Source organism: Gymnodraco acuticeps, unplaced genomic scaffold, assembly GCF_902827175.1.
Source record: "Gymnodraco acuticeps unplaced genomic scaffold, fGymAcu1.1, whole genome shotgun sequence".
Taxonomy (NCBI): Eukaryota; Metazoa; Chordata; class Actinopteri; order Perciformes; family Bathydraconidae; genus Gymnodraco; species Gymnodraco acuticeps.
The window spans coordinates 5,992,778-6,008,922 of NW_022989768.1; the positions used below are offsets into that span (position 1 = coordinate 5,992,778).

A 16,145-nucleotide genomic window follows, 5' to 3' on the forward strand; every position below is an offset into this window, starting at 1 on the left:
GTCTGTCTGTGGATTATTGAGCCGGCACTGCAGAAGCCTGAGCCAGCTGCTCAGCTCCAGTCTGCCCTCCATCCTCTCCCCTCTCTCCTGACTGACAGGGATGTGAGCTGATAAAGAGGGCTCGGGGTGATACTGAAGGCTCTGGTTGCATTCAGAGACCAAGGTCAGCACTTCACATTGACCGCACAACAAAGTGAGGGGAATTCTTCTCGATCTGTGGTCACCGAACAAGGTGGCTTCAGAGTTCCTTCACAAGCCGGGCCCTTCCCCTATCCTTCTCTTTCTTCTTCTAATTTATAGGCACTGAACAATGGAGCGTTATCATTTTATTCTTCCCTGGAGAGCTAAGTAGAGCTCTGTACTGTAAGTGCTGGCAATTTTACAGAGAGAGAGAGAGGGCTGAAACAGCAGTTATACTCCTATCTGACACCACGCTTTGTGTGTGTTCTAGCTCACCCAACTAGCATTGGGCACACAGTTAAAAACAGACTTGCTTACCATACGTAAAGAGAACGGAAAGAGACTCTCCTTATTGCCTGTCTTCAAGAGACAGATTTGGATGTTTGAGACTTTTTGTATCGGATTTACTGCTTTCGACATCTGATCACTAACTGGTGAGTAGCAATGTAGCAACATACGATTGAGAGGACTCTGTAGCTATCATACACAAACTAAGAGTATATTGCATAGAGTAAGACAAGGAAGATGAATGACATCAGACTTTGTTGTCTTTGGAATTATTTTCTTAATGCTCTACCTTATAAATGAAGGCTCTCTGGAAAATTGTAATCTTTAAAAACTATTTTAAATTATGTTATTATTTATTATGCCTAAATAGCTTTTTAGTTAATGCATTAAAATGTGTCATTACCGTGATCTTAGATGGATGATAAAGGTACATATCTCTATTTCAGTTGTGGTCATACCGTTTTTGCTGGTCATGCTATTCGGCAAGAAAAGTCAAATCAAAGTTAAATCAAAGTCCTGCATTTAAAATATGACTTTTGTAAAAATAGATAGATATTTACGACAATAGGCTTTTCAATGTAAAACATATATATAATTAGTCATTGTGCAACAGAGTGACCTTGTCCTTATGAGTACTTTATAACAACATGCATTTCATTGGATAACTACTGCATATATTACTGCTGTCTATATTGTTTTGGTGGTTTAAGCTATGACTATGCATCATATGTTATAAACTGATTACACTGTATGTAAAATCCGCAAGATTGTTTATGTGTCCGATAAATGTGGTTGACAAAAAAAAGATCTCCCACTGAAATGTGTTTTAAGTATGACGAAGCAAAGAGTTGCATTTTTTTTACTGAAGACATTTTGGAACAGTTCTTACTTCAGGCAATTCAGTTGTATGCACTGCATGTTTTACACTGAAATGGCGTGCATGTTGCAGTTCTTCCATGCAGTGAAATGGATTACTGTAAAAGATCATGCACAATTTAAATGATGATTGCTGCTGGTAAGACCAAGAGATCAACCCTCTGGTATCACCTCCCTGCAGCGTAGAGGAGGTCTTTACTTGCGGTTTGAATTCCTTTGTCTCCTGGGGTATGCTAACAAGATGTGAAGGAGAGTGTAGATGGATGAGGAAGAGCAGCAGAGGATGAAACCCAGGGGATGGGGGTGGGGGGGGCACCACCAGCAGGAGCAGCAGTAGCTGGATGCACTGCAGGTGTGGGTGTGTATGTACAGTAGGTGTGAATGTGTGTACCGTCAATTGAATCTGTGAGTTGACTTCCTGAGTTTGTGCAGAAAACATTTTTCAACTGCTCCCCCCCATTTTTTCTATTAGCTGATAGAAGGCATTTGTAGTTTGACATAGTCATCAGTCTCTGCAGCTGTTAGGTCATAGCCCAGTTTTCACTTTCATTTATCATGTTGTGAATTATATCTCCCCAACACTCTCTATCCTTCATCCAATCGGGCTGCTGTTACAGTATTTCCTGCTAGACATGGTGACAGTCATCCTGCATTGTGAAATAACTATAAATATCGGCACATAGTGCATACTTTTTTACAATTATCAATCATAATGTAGTATGAATCGTTAAAGTTGCAACACACTTTCTTTCACATTCACTCTTATGTCTTCCTCATCTCTTTCTCTTGCTTCCTTACTCACTATGGATATTCCTGAGTCTCCCTCCTGATTCCTCTCCTCTTGCCTAAAGTGCATACTGTGCATTGATTGCATGACTGCAGAAGGAATGGAGCAGAGGGCTTCCTCTTCAAATGCTATGACGCCAGAGCTCTGCTAAGAAACGCATATATTAGAAGAGGAGAGGCGAGGAGAGAAAGAGCACCACTTCAGAGAATGAATGTAAGAGAATAAGATTATATTGGTTATGTCTAATGGTTTGTACCTGCGGTTCTGCTTGGTGCCCTGGGGCCTCTTACATGATCTATTGGTGAGGTTGGCTGGCTTTAATAATACCCATCACAAGCCTAATGCTCTCGGAGACAGGGGACAGTTCAGCGATTACGTGTATTTTTAGCTCCACCTCATCAGCGCGACACAGGAGAAGCGGGAAAGGGGATGTTTTGAATGAATCGACGCCAGGGTGCACAGCAGAAGACGTCAGCAACAGCAGCACTACCAGCTGAGAGGAGTACACACACACCGGCACCACTGAGAAGAGCACAGCACAGCAAATCACAGACCTGCAGCAAACATGTTGGGCCAACCAGGACAGTCGACCTTACACGTCCCTTACAAGAGGCAGACAGTGTATCGTGCGACTCACAGGTGTGTATCCCAGCACCTCTCCCAGCACATATGTGGGATTGTACTGCTATGTAGCTACTCAGGAGTGTGTGTCGGCTAAAGCTTTTTAGCAGCTGCTGGAGAAAGTGCTTCAGATTGCATGCCGTTAAGTGTGTGTACAAATGTGCGCCGGGAGGGGAATTTAAATGCACGCTGTACAGTGTTGTTTGTCTGTTAAGCGGCAGGGAAGGCAGCTGGCTGTTTTGTCTTAACAAACCTATGCATTGCCATTGGGAGTGCGTGTAACAATGTGTCCTAATGGTGCAGTCTCTCTAGGAATGAGAAAACAGAGAGGGAGAAGGAGAGAGATGCTCACTGCAGTGCCTCATGATCACAGGTCACTGACCGCTGTGTGGATGTCAGCAGAACTGTGATCTCTCAGGCTGATTATGATGCCCTTCTACATGGTTAATATGGGATGTCTCTATAGGCTTGACTGTAGTTAATCATTGATGCAGTCCTCCCTACTTTTCAGTGAAAATGAAATACATGCTTTACATGTAAAATGTTTGCTTCTCAAGTCTTAGCACAGCTGCACACATAAATATCCAGATATGTTTTATTACAAACTCACATGCAATGCCACATATGCTGCATATTAAACTCGTCCAGGTACTGGCGTATCATTTTGCTCTCCTTTTGCTGGTTATTTGATGTTTCCATTATTGAGCAACATCTCTAGCCATTATGTTTCACCTATCAGCAAGTTAACACAAAATACATGCTGCTCTATATGGCGTGCATTTCATTAAAATGGTTGGACATCCTGGGGTTTACCAGTCCAAATATTGTTTGATTTCCACTTACCGGTGTGTATTGGAAACCCACAGTGTTTAACTTGTTAATTCTGTCTATTGGATTGGGTTGTGACATGGAAACGCTGCCCTCGCAGATCCATCCACAAGTAATCAGGCTTATTATAATTCTGTCAGGGTCTCGATGTCAGCCGCAGCATAAGGTTACTTAGCCTATTTATCATTCCTGCATGTGCTCCCTCATCGGTCAGCCCCCCTGCTGGGCTCTCAGCCACAGAGGCAGCAGGCTGTAAACACCACACCAGAAAATGGTCACTTACAGTATGAGCTGTAGATAACAAGAGTTGACAGTATGGGTCAGCTTTGAATCGATATTATTTTCATTGCAGGATATATAGCTATATTCATAACCTAGCTCATTTGAAATAACACTAAAGAGCCTCTTGTGGGTTTGTCTAGTCTTGTGTAGTGGTCTGTTTTTAATGGATTATGCAATGGTCGGCTTTAGCTGGTCTGGTTTTACTCAGGGCGTCGGATAACATCTGAATTGATTTTTAGTTCACCCAGTCAGTTCCAGTAATCTTGAGTACAGCCCAGTGAGAGCCCAGATTATCCTCCGCCTTTCATCCATTTGCCACAGGGAGACATTTTCCCCAAATGAAACGGCTCTACATTTGTATGCTTAGCTGATAGGGAGGTCATATTTTCAAGTATGGTTTTGAATTTCTGTACCACTTTAGTGAAATAATTACACACCTAAAATTGGTGTAGGGTACCCATGGATAAAGGGGAGACTGCATCAGAGAAAAGAGGTGACCACTCCTTAACTAAAGAGATTGTTCTCATTTCCATGAAGACCTAAAACTTCTAAGAATAGAAAAAATGATGCTTAACAGAAAGTTGAGGTATTTAAAAAAGGGAGTACATTCCTTGTGTATTAAGACCGTGACCTTTTAAATTCCCAAGATTGTGATTTGGACAAGCCTCTTTGAGTGGGATAGCAATTCTGGGGAAGGGACTGTTCTGGTGAAATCTCTGCTGGCCAGCTGAGCTGTGCACCAGATGTGTCCTACCTCCCTCCACTGCTGCTGTCCTAAGAAGCCTCGTAAGTCTCTACAAGCTCGCCCCACACTCTCAGGAAACAGAGATCTAAAAATAGCCTCTAAATGCAGTTACTCTCTCCCAGCCTAGTGGAACCACACCTAATTAATTTAATCCATCTGTTTAATTTCCCTGATAAAATGATAAAGTGATAAAGTTCATGCTCTAGCAATCAAGAAGGACGGATGAGATTGGGCCAAAACCAAATTATTAAATCAGTTGTTATTATTTTGAATGCTGTGTATTATTATGAACTAACCATTGTGTGCTGTCTAATCAATCAATATGGTGATTTTATGTTACTTCTGTAACTTCTTTGTTGAACAATAATTGTGCTGTTGTGATCCCTCAGGGGGATACCAGAGAATGAATAGACAATTTACAGTCCACAGATTGTAGAAGCATCCTGCAGTGATATCTTTGTGTGTAAAGCATGTTTATGCAGAACAGATGTAAAGCCCCTTCTATTATACTGCAAAATACACCATGACAATAACACAAAGAAGATAACATTTGCATCCTAGCAGTTTTTCTTTTGGCGACAGGGGTCTCTGTTTTTGGTACCTGCGTGTTGTTCATTGCCACTGAACATTGCAGTCATGGAGTAGCTGTGTTGTCTTAACCCTGTGTGTCGTTGTAATGTACCTCTGTGTTCAGTGGCTGCTTTTGCTCTATGCTGTGAGTCTGCTCAGATTCTGTAATGAGAACTGCAGAGGAGAAACCCCTCCAAGCCTGGAGCCAGTCTGGGCACAGTAAGCTCCCAGCTCCCAGCTCCCAGCTCACACACACACACACACACACACACACACACACACACACACACACACACACACACACACACACACACACACACACACACACACACACACACACACACACACACACACACACACACACACACACACACACACACACACACACACACACACACACACACACACACACACACACACTGCTGACTCAGTCTCCATGTCCTGGAAAGAAAGAATTGTGAGTAGAGGACAAGGTATTAGACGATCTTGATGAGGACTAAGACATGACTTTGTTTTCCTCTACTGTTAACATGGCATAGATATACTGTACACACTGAAGCAGACACTGTCGTAAAGGCAGGTTTGCTGCAGGAAAAAGTGGTGCACTATACAAGCTCGGACACCCTCAGGGCCAAGATTCTCTGCAGCAAAATGCACAGAACTAATCACATTTCTCCCATACAGTACCTTCTGTATTGTTTGCTTGAATGTGATGACGTTTAGCACTGAACCATAACCAAGAGAGCAATGTAATGAAATCAATGGTCTGAACAAAAGATGTGTTTAGCATTGTCTCCTAGTATGCTTTGTAAAGCTTTTTTTTTTACAGCATTTGGATCATTTATAACTTACACAAAAGTGTGTTGTGTGTGTGCTCGCATGTGTGTGCTGGAGAATTGTTTGTGGTAGAAGAAGGGCATTTAGTGTTTGGATGATGCCTGTCTGACATGATTGTGTAAGGGATTTAGACATGTTTCACAGCATGAGGGTTAGCTGAATCCGATTGTTAGAGGATCCTGGGGCTGTTTATCTGCTCCTCTGCTTTTGGACAAAAGCACGGGCATGGGACATGGCTTTCAGGAAATGGTATTAGAACACAAGGATTACCCTGGTTCAGATAATGTAATCCTTAAGGACACAATGAAATTCATCTACAGTACGTCTATCCTATTTTGTTTCTTATATTACAAAGAGCAAAGGCATGCCAACATGAAGACACTGCAGCTCACACACTTCAAGACCTTGGGATGTACTTCTTCTATTTATCACTATCATTTATCATAATATAATATAATTGCATTATGTTTAAAGATTTAAAGTACACAGTTATGCCTGAGTTAATGAGTTTAATTACCCTGACATCCCAGGTGCATTCCCCAAGAGCATGTTATTGATGATTGATGTGCAAACATTCCAAATATTGATCCAACCAGAAAAACGGAATAAGGCCATGTTACTCTGTGTGCAGGCCTTCATCAGATGAATACAATTAAACAACAATTACCTGCAGCTTTTACACTCCTGTGCTATTGCACTCACAAAGGGAATGTCATTTAGCTACCTCATTATCTACCTACCTATGCACCCCTTAATCTACATAGCTACCTAGTTTTTAACTTCCTACCTGCTTTCCTACCAACAATTATTTCAAAGATGGACATCAGTTCCGTTGATTATTATACAATGTTATTACCAAGCCAAGCATACTAAATCAACGATGCAATATCAGTCATTTCATTAGTGGAAATCTTTGTATTGGAATTCATTTGTCCTTAATCTGATGTAGAAGTTTCTTGTTAACACATTTCTAGTAGCCCTCTCTATTTTCATCATGCTTTTCCATCATAATATCAGGGTTTTTGAGATGTTGGATTTATTTTTGATGTTTCGGGATTATATGGTTTAGAGATCAAACAGATAATCTGACCATGAACATATGCAATTTGTGTGTGTGGGTGTCTTTTTGTGTATGCCCTGGAGAGTGTGTATGTAGTATGACAGATTGCCTATCTTTGGCTGAATCAGACAGAGTCATGCTGCGAATAATCCACTTGGTACTGTAAAAACCTCAGGGAGCAGTCAGCTCGAAGACTAAGACAAATGCTGGGAGTTAGGCTAGCAGGTGAAAGCTGCTGCTGCATTGGGCTTGCATTGAAAACCTGCAGGTACGCCATGTTTGTATATAGAGACACTTGCTCTTATGGTTGTATGTGTTTGTTATTGATAGGTCTGCATTTGTAAAATGCTACTAAGTAGTTGCTACTTATACCGTAGTTATAGGTAGAGATGCCTATACAGCTTAGTCTGTTAAGTAGTCCTGCAGATGTGTTGCTGGACAAGGCATAAACCTTAGATGGCCCCACACTTTTTTAAAGAGATCTTTTGACAGTGACAAAGAGGATTTTGTTCTCTTATCAGAATGAAAAATGTACTACAAGTTTGTTCACTTTTGTTTTGCAACCCATCATACTCAGCTTTTTGAAATGTTACCACTGAACATGATTCATTGAGTTATTCTGAAACAATGCTTACATCTCCAATTGACATCTGTAATGCAGAATATTTGAAGAATTTGGGACAGGCTGTCTCACCATAACATCTCTTATAGCTTTGAACAGCTGCATCTTTACACATCTCATATAGCTGTACACATGCACCCTGTGGGAAGATGTGTAAGAAGCTGTGCAGGGATGCACCTTTCCCTTGCAGAAGCTGTTTCATCACAGGAAGGAATGGATGCTTCACAGTTTTGACAGTATTTGTTGTTTAAATATCTAATGATCAATGAGTTGCATGGAAGTTTGATACAGAGCTGTTTTTTCCCAGAGTCCTCTCCTGTGTCTCTCGTCTCCTCTCTTCTCCTTTTGCTGTTTAGATTGGCACTCATCAGAGAAATTCTAGAGAAACATATTTAATCAGAAAGGATGAGTAGAAAATATGTTGAATAATCTTCTTCCACTGTAAACATTATGGTCGAGAGGAGATGATGGGAAGGGTTAAGATTCCTGTACTTCCCTTCTTCATTTATCAAGGCAAACCACAGCTTGTTTGTAAATGCTACCATTTAGTTGATGCATATTTTAATGAATATATTTCGAACTGAAATATGTGTAATGGCAAAGTACAAATGCTAACAATCTCATAACAATACTTTTTTCTTTCAACGTTGCATCAATTGGACATTTCACATGCATTTACCGCTTTATAATGCTCTGCTATTGTTGAATGCTGTGGTGTTCTTTGGTTGAAATGTCACCATCCTGCACTGCCTTGATTTGGTTCATACCCTGCTTGTGGAGTTCATAAAGTTGGGTTCAAGGAAATGAGTGACAAAAATATCTTTATCTTGGCTAAGTATTACTTTGTTGAACTCTAGGCTCTCTATAGCCTTCATTTTATTCTGCTGACAGTGCACAGTGTAATGATCATTTTGCTAGTTAAGCCTCCCACACATGGGTGGAGCTCCCTGAAGGGATCCAAGGGTGAGTCGGTCAAATTCAAATGAACATTAACTTAAGTCTATTTCCTAATAAATATTTAATCAGTTATCACTATTTCACAGAACTATTATAAATAAAACTGACTGTTTACATATGTGGGTACATGCCTGTTAAATAGATATTATCCAAAAGTACTTTACATCCTATGTATAGTTTAGTTTTGCTTGGCAATGTACTGAACTGTGTCTTTGTGATAGTTTTGTTCAGCTACATATGACAGCGCTATCTTGCTGCACACCATTCCCTCCGGTCTTTTCTGCCTGAAGCTTGCTGTTTCAAGCCCTTCGTCCATCACTTGCCTGAGATTTTCAGCTTTTACATTCCACTCACCTCACATCCCCTTCTGTCCTACATTGCAGAGCTAAGTGATTAGATGTGTTTGGCTTTGCAGTGTTGGTTTGACTTGGCATTTTGCTGTTGAGGTACTGAATGTAAAACTCAAACAGATGTTTCACAACCAAAAGTGTGCAGTCTCAGGTTATAAAAGAAAAACATTTTGATACACTTTGCCAGTTTTAATGAGATAATTGATATACTATTTAATTATTTTATGTAGGTAGCTTTAAGGGCCATTTTGTTTGATGGTTGTCATGTCTATAGTATAGTAGTTTCAGACCTCATTAGAAAAGCCAATAAAGTCTGTGATTCTGCACATTTGAATGGCAATTACATTTTGGAAATCTTCCACAGTGCAGATGCGGTGGTAATGAGCTAGAATGTCTTCCTGGCTGCTTGCCCATCCATCATGTCAGTAAGATAAGAGCCATGTCAGCGTGGGAAGGGCAAGGCAAGAAACAATTTGGGGTTGCAGCATAATAACATTAATTTGATTACACTCAATTTAGGGAACATTGCTGATCATCTAACACGCTGTCCTGGCTGGCATAGCAAACCATGCTCATTTTATTCAGATTCAGATTAAGTGTTTCAATTTGTGAGACGGTCAGATATCCTTCACAAGGACTTCCTTTTACCTGTAGATTCATTTGCTTCCACCTAGACCTCAATCTGCTCTCCCTGGAATGACTGCCAGGACAATAAGCTCGACATTACATGTAATTTGTTAGACACTTTTATCCAAAGCGACTTACATAGATTGAGTACTGTGGACAATCCCCACAGGAGCAATTTGACTCGGCAAGTGTCTTTCCCAGGGACACAACGACATGCTGACTGCAGTGGAACTCAATCTCGAAGTCCATCACACTATCCACTGAGCCACAGCCTCCCTTATATACTTTTTTTTTTGTTGCACTTTTATTGTCATTACACAGTACAGGTACTATGTAACAAAATGGTTTCTCTGCATTTGACCCATCCTAGTGTTAGGAGCAGTGGGCTGCCATTATGAACGGCGCCTGGGGAGCAGTGTAGGGAACGGTGCCTTGCTCAGGGACACCTCAGTAGCACTCGGTCTTGCCGGGACTTGAACTGGTGACCTTCCAGTTGCCAAGCCAAATCCCTATGGACTTCGCCACCACCGCCCAGCGCCCAGTACTATATATATATATATATGTATGATATACATATCATACAACAGTTAAATAAATGGTGATCGGCACAGGCATTGGTTGAATGACAACTAGTATACCAGTAGGATACAATAATTAGGGGACATGGCATCATTTTCTTTTGCCACATATGTCTTTAGGTGTGTACCAGCTTATCTTGGTCCCTTCTGTCTTATTGTTATGTATCAGGTCTTGTCTGCCATGGCATAATCTTTTGCTGTCAAATCCAATTTGCAACATCACATTTTCGGTAAGTGGGGCCTGTCAGGTATCACTGCTTGTGAAAGTGAGTTGGAGTAATGACATTAATATCATAAATATGCTTAGTTCAGCTGAGCATATTTGTTGAAAAAGTGCTAGCACAGTAAATAAGCTTTTAAACTGATGAGAAAGGCATGCTTTAGGTCAGGGGTGGGGAACCTTTTTTCTCTCAAGGGCCATTTCAATTTTTACAACATCCTCCGAGGGCTGTACAAATTATTGAACTCAACGTCTGCTTAAAAAAACTAAAATCACAGGCCATTCATTTCGCCTTTCTTTCATGCTGTGCAAAGAAAAAGCAACCACTTAATCCAGATATCTTACCATGACTCGCGCATGCACGTGCACGGTTGTGGCATGACCACCAATACAGAATTATATGGACACAAGATGTGTGCAAATGTATTTAGTTTCATATCCATGTGAACATGATTTAAGTCCCCGGGAAGATTTTTTTTTTTTAAATGTTGAAGTCAAAAGCATCAATCTGGTGCACTTTGAGAGCAACATTAGGAGATCTATGGATACATCTCTCAACACCCATATGAAACAGAACTGTAAACAGATTATCTTTTTCTTGGATATTTTACAAATCACTCCCCTTTCCAACTGTATTCTTGTTTATTAATAACAACTTTTTTGTTACCGTCATATAGTATTTTATACCTGTTTACTTTATTCTCTTATTTATTTACAACTATAATGATCATATAAAGATGTGCCTTTACCTCACTGGTTGTAGAAAAAGCTTCTTATATTCGTTAGCATAGCTAGCTAACCAGATGCTAATAACAACAAAGTTATTGACTGTATGATCAGTATGACAGATGAAAAGATCGCCACTGGGCTTACAACTAAAGACACAGCCACGCAAAAACTGCGGCATGTGTACGGCTCCTTATGGGTAGGCCTACTGCAATTTGTGAAGTCCCGGTGTTGTGTCAAATTATGCACCCCCGTCGTGAAATGCACCCCTTGACACGGGAACGCGCATTTGAATGTATAGTCCACTATTCTATGTTGTCTTTTTGATGGTTGGGTGGTCGAATCCTGGATTTTGCATTCATTCGTCACTTATTTTTCAGTACATTTTTTATTTAATATATGTTTTTATTTAATTGTGATGTCCTGTCTGCATACTTGTGCTTGTACTTTACAATGTATTGTTTATTTTTACATCAAGTGCTTGAAGGTGGGATTAATAGAAACATTTTATTTTGTGGGGTGCTTTTTATGAACAGCCTGGTTGCCACGATATGCACCCCTTGCTCTCTCTGACAATAAACGTGTCACATACATGAAACTTGCTCCATTTATTGGTACAAGTCCTACAGCTATACCCTCCAAAGTGCTTGAGGGTGGGATTAATAGAAGCATCTTTTTGTGGGGGGTGCTTTTTACGGCAGGCCAGGCGGTGCATTTCACGACGGGGGTGCATCATTTGACACAACACCGGCCCGGAGCGACGTTCTGGTGCTCTCAGTCAGAACTGCACCCCTGTCAGACGAGACATATACCACGTGATGACACATTAGGCTCGTGTTGTGTTCAAGGACCCTGACCTTGGCCAGGAAAAATAGGCACTCACTTGTTTAATTATTTTGCGGTCTAGATTTCTTTAATTTTTTTCTTTTTTGCGTGTGTTTATAAATTACCTCGAGGTCTCGCGGTCCGTATACGGCCCGGAGGTTCCCCAGACCTGCTTTAGGTGGTGGGATTTGAGTAGGTACTTGATGGTCCGCCTGTAATGTAGCATGACATGTCAAACAAACAAGAAACACCCTGCAACATCTTAATGAAAAAGTTATATTTATGTTTGACACATAACATTTGTTCAAACTTTATTCTGAACAGTAAGAACAAGATCATTTTATATACTTAAATGTGCTAAGTTAAAGTGTACAGCAGTAGTGCAGTGTGGACAGGAACGGAGGACAGGCAGATGTTGCCGTTAACCTGCTGAGTGCTGACGCGTTGTGTTCACTTCGCAGCCATGTATTCAGTGATGACCTACATGTACTCCATCTTTCATGGTCAGATACCTTTACTGATCATCACTTATGTTCTCCTTCTGAGGTCCAGTGGATAAAAGCTATGCATCCAGGAAGCCTCTGAAGAATGGAGGTCAAAGGTCTCCATGGTACGTTTCATTAACCTGTGATTTGCCAAAGCTCTTGCTATCATGTCCTCTGAGATTTGCTCAGACTTTTGATGATGAAGCTTGACTTAGTACTCTGTGTGTGTGTGTGTTTGTGTGCCTGAGTGTGTGTCAGTGAAGGAAAGCAAAGTGCCTTTGAGCCTTCGCTATTGATGAGCTGATCACAGTGGAGGGGAAGACTACTGTGGCGTGGGAGAACATCAACTATTCTCACTTGTGTTTCAAAGTTGGCTAGGGGAAGATTTGAAGAAGAGTTTTCTGTCAGCCTTGTCCAATTGATTAGACATGTTAAGATCGTTGGTTTATTAGAACGTTTTTGTTATCAGTAGATGAGCACCACTGATAACGTCTAAGTGGCATAAAGGACTATAGTAAAGATGAACAGCTTCCCCTGATGTGCTTTGCACGCTGTCTCTCTTCTGTTTTGCACTGTCAGGTAAGGGATGCTTATGCTGATTGTGTGTTTTTGTCTTGCTAAGAGATCATTTGCTCTGCAGAATCTTCTCTCCCATTGCTTTTTTAGTGACCTTAGAGATTTACCAAGCTAGATAAGATGTCAGAACTTTCAAACCAACTAAGTTGTTGCAGTATGTAGGATTATACAAGGCTAGATGTTTATGTAATTAGTTTTATCCCACTCTATACCACATTTTTCTTCTTTAACTCAGTTTGTCAGGCTTGCATCACTGTCATTTAAAGAGTCCCAAACAATACTGTCAATAGAGCCTGGCAGAGATTACATATTTGTGTAGACCGACCCCAGTAGGTAGCATCGCACTAGTTTTAATGAAAAAAAGTTCTTGGTCAAATAATTTTATGATAGTTGACACTTTAATGATTTCTGAAGTGGCAATACAAGGGCCATAAATAGAAAACAATGCGGAGAGTGTATCTCTTTGGATGATGACAATAAGGAAGCAATAAGAGTTTTCTGTATTGATTAAGTCTGTAACAGTATCAAACTGTTTATATCCTTTTTTCCTCCCTGCATTTCCCATGACACCCTCAGACATTAACGCACTTTAGATTATGACAATCCTTGTTAGCAAAAATGAAGAGATGGATAAGGTAGTTCCTCTTAGTCATCATTACTCGGTGAGAAAGGTGCAGGATAAATCTGTGGTATTAAATATTGACCTAAAGCTGCAGAGGCCCTTCATCGATTTATTCTCCTCAGTAATGCTCGCCCCAAAAAACTTCCTAACAATTTTTTTGCAGCATATCCCAGTCATTATTGATCCCAAAGATAAGTACTTTTCAAAGTCATTTTATTGTCATGGTTGGTGGCACTATTAAACCACAATACATTTGATGAATTACTTTAAATTACCCTTTATAAATATTTATCACTCAGCTAAAGTTTTGCCAATGGAGCAAAGGAAGTGCTGATGCTCTCACAGTCAGGTAGGGAGCCATCTCTCACTAAGGTCGTTTTCTTTTTAGCCTTGGGCAGTTGCTGGAACAATTTCAGGTTGAAACAACTTTAGAACAAAGCTTCCTGTGTACAAGATATTGTGTTTGAGGCTCTTTGTGAAGCCTGTGTTTGGACACGGGAGTTAGGCTTCAAATACTCCATTTTGCTGTCCACTTATGCCCCTTTCACACCAACGCGTTTTCAGCTCCGGCTCGGAGCTGTAGCCTGAAAAGTACCGGTTTTTCCTGTTCACACCGCAGAGGCGCCACCTCTTAGCTCCGGAATCCGGTTCACTTCCAGCTCCAAAAAATTGTCGGTCTGAGGCAAGAGCTTCGGAGCTAAGAGGCGGCGTCGCTTACGTCTCTCTTACGTCGAGGCGGGTTGAAGTAGATGCTGAAGACCACAAAGAAGTCTTGCATTTCGCATGTGATGTTTGTAAAGTTCCAAGTATAGTCGTCCCTTGTAAAGTTGTCCGATGCCTTCCATTTCGTTTCGTAAGAGGATAACCAAAGCGAACAGCGCTTCAATACAATCGGCCATTGTTGTTGTTGTCGATATGAGGGATTTCCGCGCGGTTTGGATTTTATGAAGGAGGCACGTAAACGGTGACGTCATGACGCAGCAGCAGCAGCTCTGGGCGGTGTGAACAGAGCGGGAGCAGAAAAGGGAAACCGGAGCTGAACCAGAAAAGCTCCCGCTCGGAGCTAGAAAGGGAAAAGCGCTGGTGTAAAAGCCGCATTAAAAATGTCCAATTGTACAGGCATACAATGACATGTTTTTAAAGATTTATCTTTGGCAAAATATTGAAGTTAACGTACCAGGATCCAGGATATCATTATTTCTCTCAGAGTTTCAGTTTTTTGTTTGCCGAGTGTTTCCTTGCATCCTAATGATGTGTTATTGGTCTAACACAGGCCTTTCTTGCATTCACAGCAATGCAATTAGCTGTTGCCTTGCTTATGTTTTGGAACGGCCTGGCCTGAAGGGCTGTCGTGACTGCATTGAAATGTGCTGTGTCAGATCTGTGTGTGTGTTGAATGTTAATAGGGTGACAGCTCTTTCAATTTCTGCCAAACCTTCTGTCTAACAGGGGTATAAACACTGGCCAGGCCTTGCACCTGTTTGAGTTGTTTGAACCTGTTTGCCGCTCTGTCCAGTGCTGCTTGAGTGGTTTGTACACTCCATAAAAATAAAAGTGTCTACCAGGGTTTTCTTGTTCCATTGATGCTATTATAGTCTACTATACATGCATAAAGGAAGAGGTATAACTGTTCTTCAGTACGGCTGTAATCATTGTGTTGTCCCGTCAACTCAGAGTTTCTGCAGCTGTAAACAAAGACGACAATGATCATTATAGAAGTCAATAAGTGTGATGACAGGGAAAAGTCAGGGTGAAATGTGTCCCCTCATTTGCATACTGATTGACAGTGGAATCTGCCAATAACTCTTTGGATAAAGTGCCTAGATAATCCCTCCACAAATGTCAGGGAAATGAAGTGGAGCGATGCTGCTGCAATGCTCTGCAATGAAAGTGATAAAGGTCAGTCAACATGTGAGAATCCTGCTGCAGAATGCTTATCTCCTTAATGGCTCCGTGTGTGCGGATATACCACGGCACAAATTGCTGTATTACGGCTTAATTATGTTTTGCCTACCAGGCCAGAGATATAACAGGGTGTTTCTGGAGGTCTATAATATGTATCTCTCTCACACTGTAATGTCCTGTCACACATTCACGCTTCCAGGGGTGTGTTTCTTTCACACAGAAATGACAGAGTGTCAATACAGAGTTCAGTATTAATTTATGGCACCTCATTTAACCTCATGTGTTGCGGCCCTTCTTTGGTTTGTTTTTTGCTTATTTGTTTGACTATGCAGAAGCACATCATCTGAGTATTAACGGCTTACTGATGATATTAATTAAACACTTGTTACAGCTAATTGAGTTGGTCTTGATATGAAGTCAGAAGCCCTGAAGTAAATGATTTCCGTTGATTGTTCTCCGGTGATTAGAGGTTTCACTGAAGAAGATTGATTTGTGGTTTACTTCAGAGCTACAATGAAAGTCTAAATAAAGGTTACTATCTGACGTTTATAATACTACACTGTTCAAGATATGAGTTT

The 16,145-nt window shown here is 40.9% G+C and overlaps 1 protein-coding gene across 13 annotated transcripts in view; it reads left to right on the forward strand.

Annotated features, from left to right (window-relative positions):
* Positions 1–16,145, forward strand: part of plekha7b (pleckstrin homology domain containing, family A member 7b) — a 69,728-nt gene that overhangs the window by 9,911 nt on the left and 43,672 nt on the right. Inside the window, exon 1 of one of the 13 annotated variants that reach the window (XM_034217704.1) lies at positions 2,287–2,344. The exons of 11 other annotated variants lie outside the window; for them this stretch is intronic. Coding sequence is in view for 1 of the 2 variants with exons in the window: in XM_034217671.1 (XP_034073562.1) it covers positions 2,697–2,770 (74 nt within the window). In the remaining variant the exon portion in view is untranslated. Of the gene's footprint in view, positions 1–2,286; positions 2,345–2,523; positions 2,771–16,145 lie in introns of those variants that run through there. One more of the 13 variants, XM_034217671.1, reaches the window with a different exon arrangement.